Consider the following 16,924-nt stretch of genomic DNA (forward strand, 5'->3'; position numbering starts at 1 on the left):
TCTCCAGAGCGACCTCCTTCACCCTGCCTCTTCTACCACACCTATTGACCAGAGAGAACGGCCAGATCCTACACCCGGATCTCCCCTCTCTACATCTCACTGCTTGGAGAATTCTCACCTGACCTCCCTCCCGCACAACCTGCAGGAGGTCCTCCGCGCAGCTCACAAACCAGCTACAACCAAAGCCTACTCTTATAAGGTTTCTCGCTTCCGCTCCTTTCTTCGCTCCCGAGGGATTACTGCCTTTCCAACCTCGGTACCGATAGTGCTGGACTTCCTTATGTCTCTGGCAGACCAAAAACTCTCTCTCGCTTCTATGAAATCCTACTTGGCCGCCCTATCCTGGTGTTTTCAACAACATGGTAAACCCTCGTTGTTCTCTGATCACCTCGTCAAAACCTTTTTAAAGGGATACAATAACATCTGCCCACCGTCTCAGCCTCCGACTCCGGGGTGGAACCTCGAGCTCGTGCTTTCCCAGCTCACTGCCCCCCCTTTCGAACCTTTGGCTTCGACCGACCTACGTCTCCTTTCTTGGAAAGTTGCCTTCCTGGTGGCCATAACTTCGGCGCGCAGACCCTCAGAGCTGGCGGCCCTTCGGGTTGATGAGCCCTACCTCCGTTTTCATCATGACCGCGCCGTTCTCCGCCCGGACATCACCTTCCTCCCCAAGGTGGTCTCAGCTTTTCACCTTAACCAGGACATTGTCCTTCCTGCCTTCTTTCCAGAACCCTCGTCTCCTCTTGAGCGGAGACTGCACCTTCTTGATGTGCGTAGGGCACTCCTTTTCTATCGGGACCGTACTAAAGACATTCGAAAGACCCCAAAACTTTTTGTGGCCCATGCCCCTGATAAACTGGGCAATCCTATTTCTTCTCAAAGACTGTCTCATTGGATTGCTCAAGCCATTGAACTGGCCTACGAACTAGCCAAACGACCGCCTCCCCCTTCGGTTCGCCCGCGTTCGACGAGGGGCCTCTCCACGTCGACTGCCTTCCTAAGGGGCATTCCCCTGGACTCTATTTGCAGAGCAGCTATCTGGTCCAACCCCCTTACGTTCGTGTCTCACTACAGGGTAGACCAGAAAACCTTAAAGGACTCAGCCTTTGCTAGAGCAGTTTTGTCATCCTGTTTGTCCTGAAGGGCTTCTTCATATGTTCCTTCCCTAAGGATGCTTTTCATGCGACTCTTTTTGTCGTTTCCCTGTTCAGTACATGTTTGCACTGTTCTCTCTGAAATATTGTGCCTTATTTGATTCTGCCTTCCTCCTTTGAGGAATGATTTGCCTGGCTTACACATATTTTCTAAGATTGTTTATATCATGCCTTACCGGACTGTTTCTCGGTATTATGCGTGTGTTCATGCAATACTTCAATGGGTCCTTCGGACCATGTTTTTTCTGATGCTTAATAAACATATGTTTGGACATTATCTCGTTGTCAGGGTTTGCTTAGCCCGCCTCCGAGACCTAAGCTTGCTAGTCTCCATTAGTGTGCATTCACAGAGTACACGAAGAAAAAGGACAGGTTGCTTACCTGTAACCATGTTTCTTCGAGTGTACTCTGTGAATTCACACAAGCCCGCCCTTCCTTCCCCTCTGGCAAACCCTCTTCCTTCCTCGTTGCCTTAGCGGCGTAGGAACTGGGGAGCAACCGCCGAGGGCTGCCTTATATGCCCTCCGGGGACGGAGGGGCGTGGCTACCGCCAAAATTCAAACTTCAGCTTGGGAAGAGTTTCCGTTGGAACCTGCGCAGGCGCAGCCTCTCCATTAGTGTGAATTCACAGAGTACACTCGAAGAAACATGGTTACAGGTAAGCAACCTGTCCATATCTATTCTTTCCAGGTTATTTCTGACTTGGGCATGAAATTTTCTGTTAAAGAAGTAATGTCCCAGAACACATATACTTTCATTAAATGGTGTATACCTGTAACTGCCCTCCACTTTGAATCACTCTTGTATCCCTTTTCTATCTTGTGGGTTTGTTTTGAGATTAAGTAGTTCATGCCAACCTCACACTATTATCCACTGTTAATATGGCAATAGTGCTGAGGTTGATGCGAGTCCCCAGTCCGAAAGCCTTCTATACCTTTCACGTGATACCAACATTGTCATTGAACACCTCCACTCCCACCTTGTTTGAAGTCAATCTAGCAATCTCTTCACACATTGCCTTTTAGCAAAGATGCATATCTACAAATTTACTTTCAAGATGTGTAATCCTGACACTTTGCAAGGATCTTTTAAAACATAGAGCCTGTGTTCTAAACCTTGGCACCTTAAGGATTAAGTGGATTTGGGGATTAAAACCCCAGTTGCCTAAACAAGGGGTAATCTATTGAGAAGATTTAAAAGGTCAGACTAAGGCATCAAAACACATATCAGGAGAGTTAGAATCGTGAATCCAAAATACAATAATACTGAGAAGGACAAACCCCCCCCCCCTCAAACATATAAAAAGCAATCAGTTTTACAGCTAATACATAGTTAAGTTTCTCTTTGTGTGTGTGTATGTATCTGTGTAAATAAAAGGTGAGGGATTTGCCAATCCAAAGACCATAGAGCAAAAATCTATATGATTAACCAAGATCAAAAGGAGTTTCTTAGGACTTCTCTACACTTTAGAAAAATATGTACACACCTCATAGGTGCTGCAATTCTGACACATGACAGTCTCCATTATTTACTTGTAATTCTGTTCTTTGGGTTCGAATCCAGTTCAACATTTTCCCCATAGTTTTACAGAAAATCTGGCTTTTTCTAAGTGTGGCCTGCCATCTAAGTAAGCATCACTTTGTTGTGGAGTTGAGGGGAAGAGTTAGAGGTGGATGGAACTGGTTGGTGGGAGGTGGTACTTCCCATCAGAAAGTGATTCCTTCCTGGGGTTAATTTTAAGTTGTTGGGTTTTTTTAACAGAAAGGGCATGTGAAAGTACTTGCATATCAGTATTAAGGCAGCCCTGCGTAACAGAAAATTTGCATATTTACATGCATGACATAAAAAAAAATTAAAAGGAGAGCAGCCGTGGCTCTAGGGCTACAAATAATGTGAAGGACTGGAAATGTCGACTGCACCTTAGCAGTGAGGTGAGTTCGTCAGGTTATGGAGATTTCACCACAATGTGTGTAGCACTAACATGGTCACTGCAGAGTCAATGCAGACTGGGAAAATGCAGTGCCAAAATAGGTAATTTTTGTCAGCAAGGTGCTTTGTGATCCTAGCATGATTTGAATAGGAAAGGGAACAAAGTATTTTGTAATGAGATGGAAGGCAGAGAGGAAGTAGAAGAAGCATTCAAAGGGCACATCTACACTGACTGTTATCCTGAGGGGAAGACAGGTCAGTTTTGTGGCATTGGACCACGTTAACAAAAGTTTCAGCCTCTTCCAAATTCTTCCTTCAAATCCAGAGCAAATTCTAACTTTGAGGCCATGTAAGCATTTGGGCCAGTTCTTAGATAGAACTGGCCACAGTTGTTTACATGGTCATCCCATGTTCCCTGAACCTGGGCAACTCAGGAACATGGGATGACACAAGCCATCCCCCTCCCATTTTTGTTGTAGCAGTGGTGGCCAGCAGACACAACAAGGCTAATGTCCTTTGCTTGTCTCCTAGAGAGAAATTGCTTGGGATGCCAGGGTGACTGGAGAAGGTAAGGGACAAAGGTGCAAGTGATTCCTCCTTTCTTCTCTCCCATGTTGCTCTGGTGCCCTGGCCACAGCTGGTGGACACAAGCCTTGGCACACCCATTGGCCACCAGTACAATAAGAGGAGAGGAAATGGAAGGGTGACCATGTGGTGGTTCCGAACTAAATTTGGCATAGCTAGGTGGCTTCCTGCCTCCACAGTAATCTGGGGGTTGGCAGTCAAAATCATGCTGGAGCTGATCCAGAATTTGACACTCAGGATCAGCCCCAGGTTAAAGTGCCCACATATAACCAACCAGAGAGAGCAGAGGGAGAAGTTTTAGAAAGGAAAAAGGGTGATCAGAAATGGATTTGCAGAAAACCTGTTAGAATCTCAGGCAAGAAAAAAAAATGAGAACAAAATGTCCATCAAACCCGTACCATCAAACAGTCATCCATAGACCAACAGTTACCTCTGGAACCAAAAAAATAATAATCCTACATTCAGTGCTCCTTTCTAGTGCTGCTCATTTCTGTTTCATTCTGTCTTGGCTGAATTGCAGCTTCACAAAGACAAACTAGCAAACAGAAAGAAAATCTCCATAATTGAAGCTTACATAAAGTCTGATATTAGATGAGCAGATTAGATTCTTTTGTTTTCATGAGACAAAAATAGAATGCCCATGTTTGTTTCATTAAATACCAAATAATCATATTTGTGAAATGACAAAATTAACTTTTCATTTATATAGCCCCCTGTAGCTCAGTGCAGAAGCATTGATTCAATTTAGAGATTCACTCTATGAGGCCAACTTGATTATCAAGAAGATTATTAAATAGAAATCTAATTTTTATTAAGGAGTAATTTAATACAGCTTTGAGTATCTGTTATTAAAAATGCATGGAACCAGAAATGTTTTGATTCTTGAAAAAGTGTTTGGAATATTTGCATATGCATAATGAGATCTTTTGGAAATGGAATTCAAGCCTGAGCACAACACATATTGCCATTTCTTATATACATAACATAAAGGTAAACACAATATTTTTAGCTATTTAATGGATGAAACACAGTTTGTGTTCATAGAATTATCAGAAATCAAAGGTGTCATGATTTTAGCCACCCATATGGACATTTTTGGATTTTGGAGGAATTTCAGATTTCCTGATAAGGGATATTTGATCTGTATTTACAATAAAAATTAAAAATGATTTAATTCCCCCAAATCCATGTCCTTAATCTTATTGAAGCATAATTTCTTATTCGACTTCTCAAGCAAAGGTTTAGGTGCCATACACACATACTCCAAGGATGCACTGTAACATTTTACTATGCAGCCCTACTTGTAATAAGTGATACCTTTTTAAGTTTGTGGTCATTACATTGGTTGTTTTTTCTCTAAAGAAAAGGGGCTCATCTTGCCTTTGGAGTTATTGTCATCTTCCATCCGTGCTGTGCATCTTATTTGTGAGTGAGATGGGACATTAAATAATAATTCAAGGGTTCAGAGCAGTTGGTTGTAAATAAATGTGTGTGTTGTTTTCCTCCCTATCCTCATTGTCTTTTCTGTTTTTTCTGTAGTAGCCTATGATTACCTGTGCTGAATATAAAACTGAAATTTAGCTGTCAAGTAACAAGATAACTGATCAGAAAGATGGATGAAAGATCATTGAAATAAAATGCATTCATAGATTGATGCCAAGAGCTTTGAACAAAAAAGATTTAGACGAGCAATTATCCATTGGTTCAAAGAGAATTACAGGATCACAAAACAAATTGCTGTTATTAAAAAGAAGTACTTGTTCACATCGTATTATTTTTGTGTTTCTGAGTCTTAAATTAGCCTCTCCCCATTGGGGAAATTATATGTACTGGTTCATATTGATTGTAAAAAGAGCCACAATTTTTTAAAAAAGAAAATATCTTTTCTGTTTTGAGTTAAATCACTGAATGAAAAAACCGCTTTTGTCATATATTCCCATATACTGCTCCTGAGTTCACAGTAAAGGTAGTCGTGCCGAGGCATAGAAATGACATAAGAACCTGCCACAAATGCTATGGTTAATAATTAGCAAAATTACTTTCGTGATTTTTTCCCAAACTAGTAATGTTGGAGAGGAACAAAAACTTTTCAGTCGAGTATGTAGCAAAGCAACAATCAGGATGATGATGATTATTCTTGTTTGCAATCTCTGAGTCTTACTTTGATTACTAATATTTTTTATGGTAGGAAACAATTTAAATAGCAAGAGGTGATATTAATTGTTTGGGTGATCACTTGCATCACTTAAAACTAACTAAAGCCCTCTAAATCCTTTTTGGGATATTTGATGTTTATGTTTTTCTGACTCAGTGTCTAATGCTGAACTGTTTTAACTGAGAGACAATCACACCTTACTGGCAGACTCATATTTTGTATGAAACTGTTTCCCAGGTCAGTCTCTGACATCTTCCTTTTTGAGTTAGGTGAACCAATAAGCCTATTCAGAATAATATGGTTTAGTTTTATGTAACAATTATTCTTCCTAGTTAGTTATAGCTATGGGAAAAATGACTTGTGTTGTGCAGATTTTGAAATTATTTTTATGTGTTTCTAGTGGGCAGTTTGCAGTAGTAAGGAAATGCCGTGAGAAGAGCACCGGTGCCCAATATGCTGCAAAATTCATCAAGAAACGAAGAACGAAATCCAGTCGTAGAGGAGTGAGTCGAGAGGACATTGAACGAGAAGTGAACATATTAAAAGAAATCCAACACCCCAACGTAATCACGCTGCATGATGTTTACGAAAGTAAAATGGATGTAATTCTTATTCTGGAGCTGTAAGTAATTTTGGATTACTTTGGGATGGCAGATTATCAAATTAGAAAAATATATTGTTTTGAAAATGGGCCTTACTATCAGTGATGGAAGAACTGGTATACACTCGAGTGAAAGATCCATAACTTCTTGAGAGAACATGTTGGATAGGGACAGGGGTGAACGAAAAACTTTAGAGTGGTATTGTGGTAATTGTGGGAAAACTGCCCATTTTGATTGTGGACCTGCAGTAAATATAGACTTGAAGTGTACTTACAAGTCGTACAGAAGAAAATGTAGGAACCTGGTATTTTGTCTTTGAAGATACTATTGGATACTTAAGTTGGATCACCCCTGGGCAGCCTCCTTATTTGGAAAGCTAAGAATCCCTTTGGACCAGATTGCTAGAATAAGCAGTTGACTGTAAGGAGAAGAAGAGTTGCCAGTTACAATGGAAGCTGTTTAATGCAACATCAGTATACAATTGGACCTTGGCTTACATGTTTTGGACTACAATTCCTGTGGCCTTCCATCATTGATCACTTGTTATCAGTGGGATACAGCTGATGGGAGTTATGCTCCAAAATATCTGGAAAGCACAAAGACACCTACATTTTGATCTAATATATGTCTAATAATGTCATATTGATGCCTTGATGGAATACTAATCTTTAATAGAGAATAGCAAGAGTATCCAAACAAGACATAAAGTTGCCACTTCCAGAAGACTGGGCCATATTGGAAGCTTTGGCATTGTCACGACCCAGGCTGCAGAGCACCAATAACCATACACAGAGGCCAGAATCTATCTAATATCTTTATTAAGGAAATATGTAAAGTCAATAAAAATAAGTGTAGAATATAGTTCAGAAGAAGACCTTTCAGGAAAGGTCAATTATAGTCCAGGAAAACAATGTCCAATATAAAATATTAAGGTCCAAAGTTGTAATCCAATAACCGAAACACTCACTTTGCCAAGCAAAGTGAGGGGAGATGACAAGGTTCTTAGTCCAAGGAACTTGATGCAAGGCTAGGAAGTAAACTTGATTCTTGAAACACAAGGCTTGATACAAGGCAACAAGGAACGAGGATCAGGGACAAAATCCGTGGTAAATACTTGGCAAGGTCCTGGAAAGCAAGGCTGAGTCCTAGGAAGCAAGGCAAGGTCCGTGGAGCAAAACAAGGCTGGAAACAGGAACGAAGGCTTGGAAGCGGGAACGAAGGCTTGGAAGCGGGAGTAGCGCTGTCCACACACAACCTACTCCAGTAGCTGACGAATTGACTCCGCAAGATTCCTACAGGGCAAAGAACCTAAATAGGGTCTCGTTTTCCCACCAAAGAACACTTCTCTGGGGAAACAGAACCGAAAGTCAATCTCTGTGTCCAGATGCATGACTCCCTAAAGTTTCTCATGAAAGCAGGCTTAATCAGCTGAATGCCTGGCTGCGATTCTCAGGCTTCTGCGATTAGCCTGTTGAACTCCTTTTTGTTGTTGATAATAATTACGGCGAGAAAATGGGGGAGATTTTGACTCAGGGCTTGTTTGGCAGATTTCTGGAAGACAAACCTCCTGCAGGTGCAAGGGCTCCAATTCTGGCTGGGAAAGTTCCAATTCTGGCTGAAACGGTGGAAAACCCAAGTTTTCCTCTTCTTCTGTCACAACAGCGCTAGGAACGGGACTACATGGCCCACATGGCCCATGAGTCATCACAGGCATTCTCATTTGTCTTCCCCAGTCAAAAGAAAAGCCAGTGCTGAAATGTACAGCTTTCATTCTCAAAATGGTAACAGGTCATCTAAAAGAATAGCATGAGAACCACAGACCTCAGGTTACTCATGACTGCTTTCAGCCCTTTCATTCTGCGAATAGCTTTTGCTATATCAAATGAAGTTTTCTTAAATAACTGCTGTGATATCTGTGAATAGAAAGTGCTTTCAATTTCATCATTTCAGTTTTTGAAAATGGCGGGTTAGATTTAGTCATTTATTATTAGAAACTAAATAATCATATTGGTTTATTTTAAGATTGAAGAAGATACTGGCCAAATAAAAATTGTTTCTTTTTTGTTGGAAGGTACTATATTTGGTGTGGTTTTTTTTTAAGCTGGTTTGAAGAATTTAAATTAGGGGGACTTAATTATCAGGCTGCATAAAATCCTGTTCCGTTCTGTAAATCTGTTGTAATGCATACATATACATTTCATTGCTGATTAGTACCATATATTTATGTGTAATATCTGTGGCCAGTCCTATGAATATTCTTTCTAAACTGGAAGGGAGGATATGAGAATAGGACTTTTGGAAATGGAAGTTCAGACTAGAAGAAGATGGGGATAAAGACCAGAAACAGGGTGAGGTGTTTCCAGTGTTGTGTTTGCTTTATTTTGGTGAGACACTCCCTTTTGGTTTTTGGATAACATCATTTTCCTGTAGATAAAAGCAGCTGTATTGGAATGCAATAAAATCCATGCATCCGCAGATGATATGTTCCCGCCTGGCCAAAGTTACCTGAAACTGTGAATATGACTGCTGAATTACCTGAAACATGATAGCCATGTACATGATTGGAGACATGATAGCCATGTACAAATATGTGAAGGGAAGTCATAGGGAAAAGGGAGCAAGCTTGTTTTCTGCTGCCCTGCAGACTAGGACACGGAACAATGGCTTCAAACTACAGGAAAGGAGATTCCACCTGAACATCAGGAAGAACTTCCTCACTGTGAGAGCTGTTCGACAGTGGAACTCTCTCCCCGGGGCCGTGGTGGAGGCTCCTTCCTTGGAGGCTTTTAAGCAGAGGCTGGATGGCCATCTGTCGGGGGTGCTTTGAATGCGATTTCCTGCTTCTTAGCAGGGGGTTGGACTAGATGGCCCATGTGGTCTCTTCCAACTCTACTATTCTATGATTCTATGATTCTATGAAACTTGGGTCCTTAGGCGATCCTTCGTAGTTCGAGGATGATGGTCTTCCATCTCTGTTGTGTTTTTCTTTGGAACATGCCTGTGCATGATTTTTTTTTAATGTGTGGAGGTCAGTGCACAGCCGGTCAACACACAGTCTTCACAGAGTGAGGTCCCAGCAGTGGTGTGATTAACACGAGAGTGGCTTCTCGGTCTGTTGCAGTCTTCTTCCGCCCGCACAGCCATTGTAACATGTACCATGTTATCCTCCGCCTACTCTGCCGTTGAGGTCTTTGGGTCTTCGGATTGTGGTTGGTCTGGATCCTCCCCTGTGGCCCCTCCTGGGAGTGCATGACTCCAGTGGTTATGCCCGCAGGTTCATTGTCACCATGACAAGGTGACAATCCATCGAGGGGGGGGGGAGGTTACAGTTTCAATTATTTTGTGAATTTTCTTTATTTAATGTTTTACAGTTCATAGGCTTAAGTTTTTCCATTTTTAAAATATTGTCATGTGTGCTTTTATGTTATTGACTATATGAATTATGGGGATGTTTTGCTTTATTTGTGTATGTTTAGCTATATCTATTCAAATTGTTTGATTACCAAAAATGAGTTTTATGTAAATACATTAACTTTACTATAGTTGAGTCTGGCCTAATTGGGGTAGGACCCTTAGAGCAACATTTTGAACAGGTTAATAATAATAATAATAATAATAATAATAATAATAATAATAATAACAACAACAACAACAACAACAACAACAACAACAACAACAACAACAACTTTATTTTTATACCCCGCCCCATCTCCCCAGTGGGGACTCGGAGTGGCTTACATGGGGACCAAGCCCGAAACATACAGCAATAAAACGATAAAACAATTATTCAAACAGTAAATTATTCCAACAGGTTACATTTGTGTGACAAAATGAGATGACTTTCGATTACTTCTCTGGTAATTCCTTGACAACTGCTGGGTTTTAAAGCTAGTTTAGTTTTTACTTCATTGCAAGAGACATCAACATTTCCACAAACAGGTTGAGCATCCTTTGTCTGGAATTCCAAAATCCCAAATAGTCCACATAGATGGCTGAGATAGTGACACCTTTGCTTTCCAATGACTCAGTGTATAAAAATGTTGTTTCATGAACAAAATTATGAAAATATTGTATGAAATTAGACTCAGGCTATGTGTTCAAAATTAATACGAAACATGAACACATTTCCTTTTAGACTTCGATTCATATATAAAAATGCAGGTATTCCAAAATCTGTGGGGGGGGGGGGGAATCAAAAACCCAAAAGACTTGGGGTCCCAAGCACTTCAGATAAGGGATACGCAACTTCTATTGAGAAAATTGTGGATTCCATTACAAAAGGCTGCCATAGTGCATTGTGAAATCACAGAGTACCCATCTGACAGAAATCAAGTTGATGAAGCTGAAAGACAAATGACAAAAGCACAAATAAGTTAGTGCAATCAGGAATAATTTGCCCTGGAGGTGCGCCAGATTCACCCATTAGCATCACACTTTTTGTGAACTGCCCTACAGGGTGAGAAGGGTGGGATATAAATACAGGAAATAAATATGGTATGAAAGCAGTCCAACATTGTGTTGATGATCCACAGTGTCTCCTGTTGAAATATAAACTGGTACTGGCTCCTCCTAGGCTCCTTCATTGCTAACACCTTCCTGGTCAAACACATAAGGGCAGGAAGGATTCTCCTTGGGGCTCTGCCACCACTACTGCTTTGCCCCTTTTTGATGGCAAATGCTACTTGCCACCTGCACATGGCAAGGCAGTGGCTTGAACACATGGAGGATTTTTCTGGACAGAAGATAATGCTTGCCTATTGTCATCTGTATTCCTTTTTTTCATGTCAGGAGCGACTTGAGAAACTTCAAGTTGCTTCTGGTGTGAGAGAATTGGCCGTCTGCAAGGACGTTGCCCAGGGGATGCCCAAATGTTTTTATGTTTTTACTATCCTTGTGGAGGGCTTCTCTCATGTCCCCGCATGGAGCTGTATAGCTGATAGAGGGAGCTCATCTGCACTCTCCCCGGGTTGAATTCAAACTGACAACCTTCAGGTCAGCAACCCAACCTTCAAGTCATCAGTTCTGCTGGCACAATGGTTTAACCCACTGCACCACTGGGGGGCTCTGTACTGCTGATGGGCAGTGATAGGAGTAACTTTTCCACTGGTGTCTATGAGAGTTTCCTTGCAAATTTCTCATGTTGAACTCAATGATGACTTTCATGCCTTGCCAAGCTTGCCTCCCTTCCCTGTCAAAAAATACCCCTCATGGCAACTGTTCAGGCCATCCCCCCCCAGTTAATAATGCATGCAATGGATTAGTTTTGCTATTGGGAAGAATACTACATTAAATATCAAGGTCTTTATTTCCAATTTACCACCCCTTTCAGTGTAAATCTTTTTTAATTTTATTGAATATTCTGGGCTTAAAATTCTCAATGCAACAATATATCTTTAGATGATGGCTTAATTATTTAATCTGTTGATTAATAAAGGCATGTACATGCAATTGTAGTAGTTCATTAAGGGATTATTAGGCTGGGTTTTTTTAAAAAAAAAAAACTAATCTGTTTTGTGGCTTCTGTTTAAGATCTATAATGATACCTTATGGGATGTAACATTTAATCCCAAAGCTTGGAGAGAGGGGTTTGCCTGTCTACAAAATAATTAGTGTTGTGTGATGCCTTTTGCCTCCCAAAGGAAGGTGAGTGCACACACTTTTTTCCATCTTTGAGCTAACTCTTAAACTCGCTTCTTTATCTTCTAAGAGACTTTTAATTGAAGTTCAAGCCAGAACCTGTAGTAGTCGCATTGATAAAATTTATTGTGATTTTCATGGGTTATCTATAGATTCATATAGATATACAACTGTATTCATCCAGGTAAAATTCTAATTACCTGAAATAGTAAATGCAAATAATATTTTTAGGTAGTCATCTGTTCTTGCAGACTTGTATATTTAAAACAAAGGAACATTTATGGTTTAAGGATGCTTGTTTTGCATACATGAGTCAAAGCACCAAAATATTCAATGGACCAGTACTGCTTTCACCTTGGGAACAATGGTTTCTATGGAAGTATACTCTGTGCATGAGATGCTGGGCTGCTGACACACTTAGATCTATGGTTGACCTTTGGTAGGTGTCCCCCATGGCTAAGAATAGATTGCTTATTTCTAACCAAGTGATCTTCTTATTCACACGCATAGGATCTGCATCTGTGCAGAGATTCAGTCCTATCACTGTGATGTTTGAGGAAAATAGACATGTGAGTGTTTTCAGTAAGATTGTGAGAACGTGCTTGGTAGAAGTTCATATTCTGATATTATTGAATGAGGAAAATGGGGGTTTCATTGTCTGAATGTAATGCAATTGTATGCTGTTTTCTGAAGCATAGAATCTGCAGGTAGTGCTCACTTCCACATTGCTGTAATCTGAGTTCAAGAGTTCTTTATGGAGCTATGTAGAATTTTCTCACCAATCTCTCTTAGAGAAAAGTAAGAAAGACAAAAAGGACTGATCACAGATGCTATCATAAATCTTCCATAAATAGATCTTCTGTGGTTCTGGATGGAAAACTACAAAATGATATCTGAAACACAAAGCACTTTAGAATTGATCTTAATATGATAAGAAAGGATTATAATATTTCTCATTTAGTTGGTTTGCATCAGCAAATATTCATCAAGTGAACATTACCTAAAAATTGCAACATTGCAGCTGTGTCATCTGGATGGCACAGACATATTCTTTGCATTTTAATTTTAGTTCTTCTAAGTAAGCAAGCAGTTCATGGTACATGTTGAAGCATTGTAACAGACTTAAAGCAGCACTCCAAGAAAGCGTAGGATGTGTTTGCATTCACCTTGCCATAGTAGCCTCATTACTGTGGATCTCTCTCTTATGTTTCTGTCCTGTTTGACAAAATGATTGTCTGTTCATAGTGCTTTCATCTTTCCAGTATTTCCCACTCACTGTCATCTCCTAACTGCTACTACTTTTCTGCTATGCACTTCTTGAATACAAATGCACTGCATTAGTTGAATTTTGGATTAGACCAGGATTCAAATCCCCACTCAACTATAACATCCAGTAGGTGAATTTAGGCAAGATACAATCTCTCAGCCTCAGAGAAAGGCAAAGACAACCCCCTCCAAACCGATCCACCCCCAAAATGATATGTTTGCTTTAAGCTTGACATAAGTCAGAAATGACATGAAGGCACAAAGCAATAACAATTTGAATATTCCTGTGCTTTTAATTTGCACTCTTGTTGTGTAAGAACACATATTTAAAACTTTGTAAACACAAAGATGGAGAAATTGTTGATTCAGCTTTTTTTTAAAAAAAAGTAAGAATTAATGCTCCAATGAGAATGGCTACCTGTTTGAGAGAGAGGTGATGATTACTCAGGTTCAGTGCACAGTGATATTGATAAACGTGTACTGCATATTTATTATTTATCTTATTTTACTTTATTTATCTCCCACCTTTCTCCTAGCATTGGAGCTCACATCAAATTAAAAACAAAGTATGCTAAAATATATTCGATACAACATTTTTAAAAGTTATATTAAAGATACTGAGTTGCAAAAGTAAAACAAAAAAACAAAACAAAACAATAGAAAAAGTGAATACTTTATATACTCCATTCAAAGGGTTATTTTGCCACAGTAATCTAAAATCCAAGGGCCTGCCTAAATAAAGGACTGTCATGGGGTGTGTCTTTAAGGTGTAGGGGGGCTGAATCAGCTCAATAGCCACTACATGACAAATTGAGCTGATTTGCCATAATGTGGCCTTGAACTGTGCTAGCATACTCTGGAGCTTTTCCCAAACCCTGGAGTATCCAGCATATTTGGGACTGTATTATTATTATTATTATTATTATTATTATTATTATTATTATTTGAAACACAACAAGATGAGTCCACAGCAGACACTCTGCTGGCTGTTGTACTGGATCACACGCAAGACACTTCCCAAGTGTCTAGGGCTGTGTGATGTATCGGCGAATAATGCGTGCAGATCCCAGTAAGGTGGCCTTCTGCAACTGGCAGATGGTAATTTTGTCAGCGCCAATTGTGTTCAAGTGCAGGCCAAGGTCTTTAGGCACTGCACCCAGTGTGCCGAACACCACTGGGACCACCTTGACTGGCTTGTGCCACAGTCTTTTTATTATTATTATTATTATTATTATTATTATTATTATTATTATTATATGTTATTATGTTATACCCTACATTCTTTCTCTCTAATTAACTGTGCTGCTTCTCATTTGGCAATCTGAGGGAAGAGGATGGCACCCACTTTGCCTCCTGATATTCCTTTAGTGGTGCTCACTAGGCAAGAAAGTGCCCCAGAGGACCAAGGGGATCGAGGCAATGGGGGGAAGACAGGGAAGTGATTCCTCCTCTCCCCTCCAACCACCTTAACTCTCTGGATAGCATCACACCAGATGCCGAGCAGTGTCTACTGTCATTTTCGTGCCCAGTGGGCACTGCTAAGAGGAGAACGAGGGGGGCAAGATAAGGATCATGGGTGAACAGTGCCATGCTGGTTTTGATGCCTCGTAGTCATGCAGCCACCAAGGCAGTTCAGGGATATAGAGTGAAGCCCCCATGCAACTCCTGAGCCAACTCGGGGGGTGGACAGTGTAGCCGCCAAGAATGTTGATCCAGAGTACCCCACTTCAGATCAGCATTGCCAAATCTGCCCTATCACAATGCATCCTATGTATTTTAGCAGATCTTTACCAAACACACTTGTGTTGGTGGCGGGATAGAAAGAAAGGCCTCCCCTAAAGACCTTAAAAAAATCAGACAGGCTTATTAAAAGAGATATGATCTTCAAAATGGTTTGGACCCTAGCTATATACATGTATGGTATATGTCCCTTGGGACGATCACATGTTTGCCTTTCATATTAAATTCTTGTGGTCCCACATAGTGTATGCAAATATTGGCACAATCACAGCTACACAGCAAAGAAATACTGAATGCAAAATTAAGGCAGTTTGCATAAAAGACAATGATTGCAATATTGCAGCTGACATCCTGTGTCTTTGTATGATAAGATATCCATTAATTAGAAGTCACTGGCACAAAACAAGTGAAAGGATAGACAACTAGTGATATTTTTGCTATGAATACTGATTAGAGGACAGCAAACAGCAAGGGAATGCAATTACTTTAAGCCTTATGGTGCAGATCTTGTAAATAGCTGGGAATAACAAGATGGTAAGCTACTTTGTCCATCCGGGATGCTCTCTGTTTTCATTGTATGTTCCCACAAGAGTTCAAGGAATCAAGCATAGGTACCCATAAACTGTACAGGTGTTTGTCCCTGACAATATGCACAATAAAACACCAAACTGGATGTAATGTTTTAAAATCAACAGTAATAGTTATTTCCAGATTGAATTGTGTCATCTAAGACAGTTTGTGAAGATTGAAAAGATCAATTTGTTCAGAGTGAAAGAGCCAGGCTGTTAACTAGGTCTGATCACAGAGAACATATTGTATCTGTTTTGCAGAGAGTTTGTCTGCGGGAAAGTTACTTTGCAGGCACAGTTTTAAGTGCTAATGTTAATCTTTACAGTTGTAATGGCCTGGGACTATTGGTGTAAATTAAGTATTAAAGATTCATCTGTATGCTGATCTACGGTATTTCAATGGCCTGAACAGCTCCATTTTGACAATAGTTGACATCTCCCCATGACATGCTGAGCTCTCTCATTTATGTTTTTCTAGAAATACGGTACAGACAGTCCCCAAGTTATGAATGAGATAGGATTTGTAGGTTTGTTCTTAAACTGAATTTGTTTGTAAAGTTGGCACAAGTACATTTTTTTCAGTGTAACTCCAGTCAGAAATACATACATAATACATACATACATACATACAATACATATAGAGAGAGTGTGCTATCAGGAGTAAATTTCCCTTCTTAGGGGCAGATTTCTCTCACTTCCTGTTGTCCTACCCCTGTTCTTAACTATGAGCTGTTTGTATGTCTAATGCTTGTAACTTGGGAACTCCCTGTAACTGCAATATTCTGTGCCCAGAACCAACAACCAGGAGTTATGGCTACACAAAGTGCTAGACCCTGAGAACGTCCTCATAAACAACAAACACATTCAGGTTACATTCAGTGCTGGTCACATAGACCTCAGATAAGGATTTCCATGTATGCATTAGATATTACCTATACACAATAAAATAATGATGTGTGGAATCGTTTTTTCTCCGTCTTGGCCAATGCTGTGAGTAGGTTGGACTGGGGCTTGATAGATACTTTGGTCAAAGTTATTCTTTGTTGAGTGTTTGCCTTCCTGCTCAATTTCAGGGCTCATCCCAGCTTTGTGTCCCATCTGAAAAGATGCTCTAGGGCTGATATTTCAGGACAAACTTAAGCAACATAACACCTACTTCCATACAAATCTCCACATTTATCCAGAACATACTGTCCTTGAGCATTCTGATTGAAAGCTGATGGATAAAAAGACACGATTTTTACTCTTGCTATGTACAGCATACAATATAATAATCTGACTAGTTTT

The 16,924-nt window shown here is 40.3% G+C and overlaps 1 protein-coding gene across 3 annotated transcripts in view; it reads left to right on the forward strand.

Annotated features, from left to right (window-relative positions):
* The window catches only part of dapk1 (death associated protein kinase 1), a 118,352-nt gene that overhangs the window by 50,694 nt on the left and 50,734 nt on the right, over nt 1-16,924 (forward strand). For all 3 annotated transcript variants that reach the window (XR_010003429.1, XM_016990997.2, XM_003216510.4), the window contains exon 3: nt 6,224-6,445. Coding sequence is in view for 2 of the 3 variants with exons in the window: in XM_016990997.2 (XP_016846486.2) it covers nt 6,224-6,445 (222 nt within the window). In the remaining variant the exon portion in view is untranslated. The remainder of the gene's footprint in view (nt 1-6,223; nt 6,446-16,924) is intronic.

The sequence above is a fragment of the Anolis carolinensis genome, chromosome 2 (genome assembly GCF_035594765.1).
Source record: "Anolis carolinensis isolate JA03-04 chromosome 2, rAnoCar3.1.pri, whole genome shotgun sequence".
Taxonomy (NCBI): domain Eukaryota; kingdom Metazoa; phylum Chordata; class Lepidosauria; order Squamata; family Dactyloidae; genus Anolis; species Anolis carolinensis.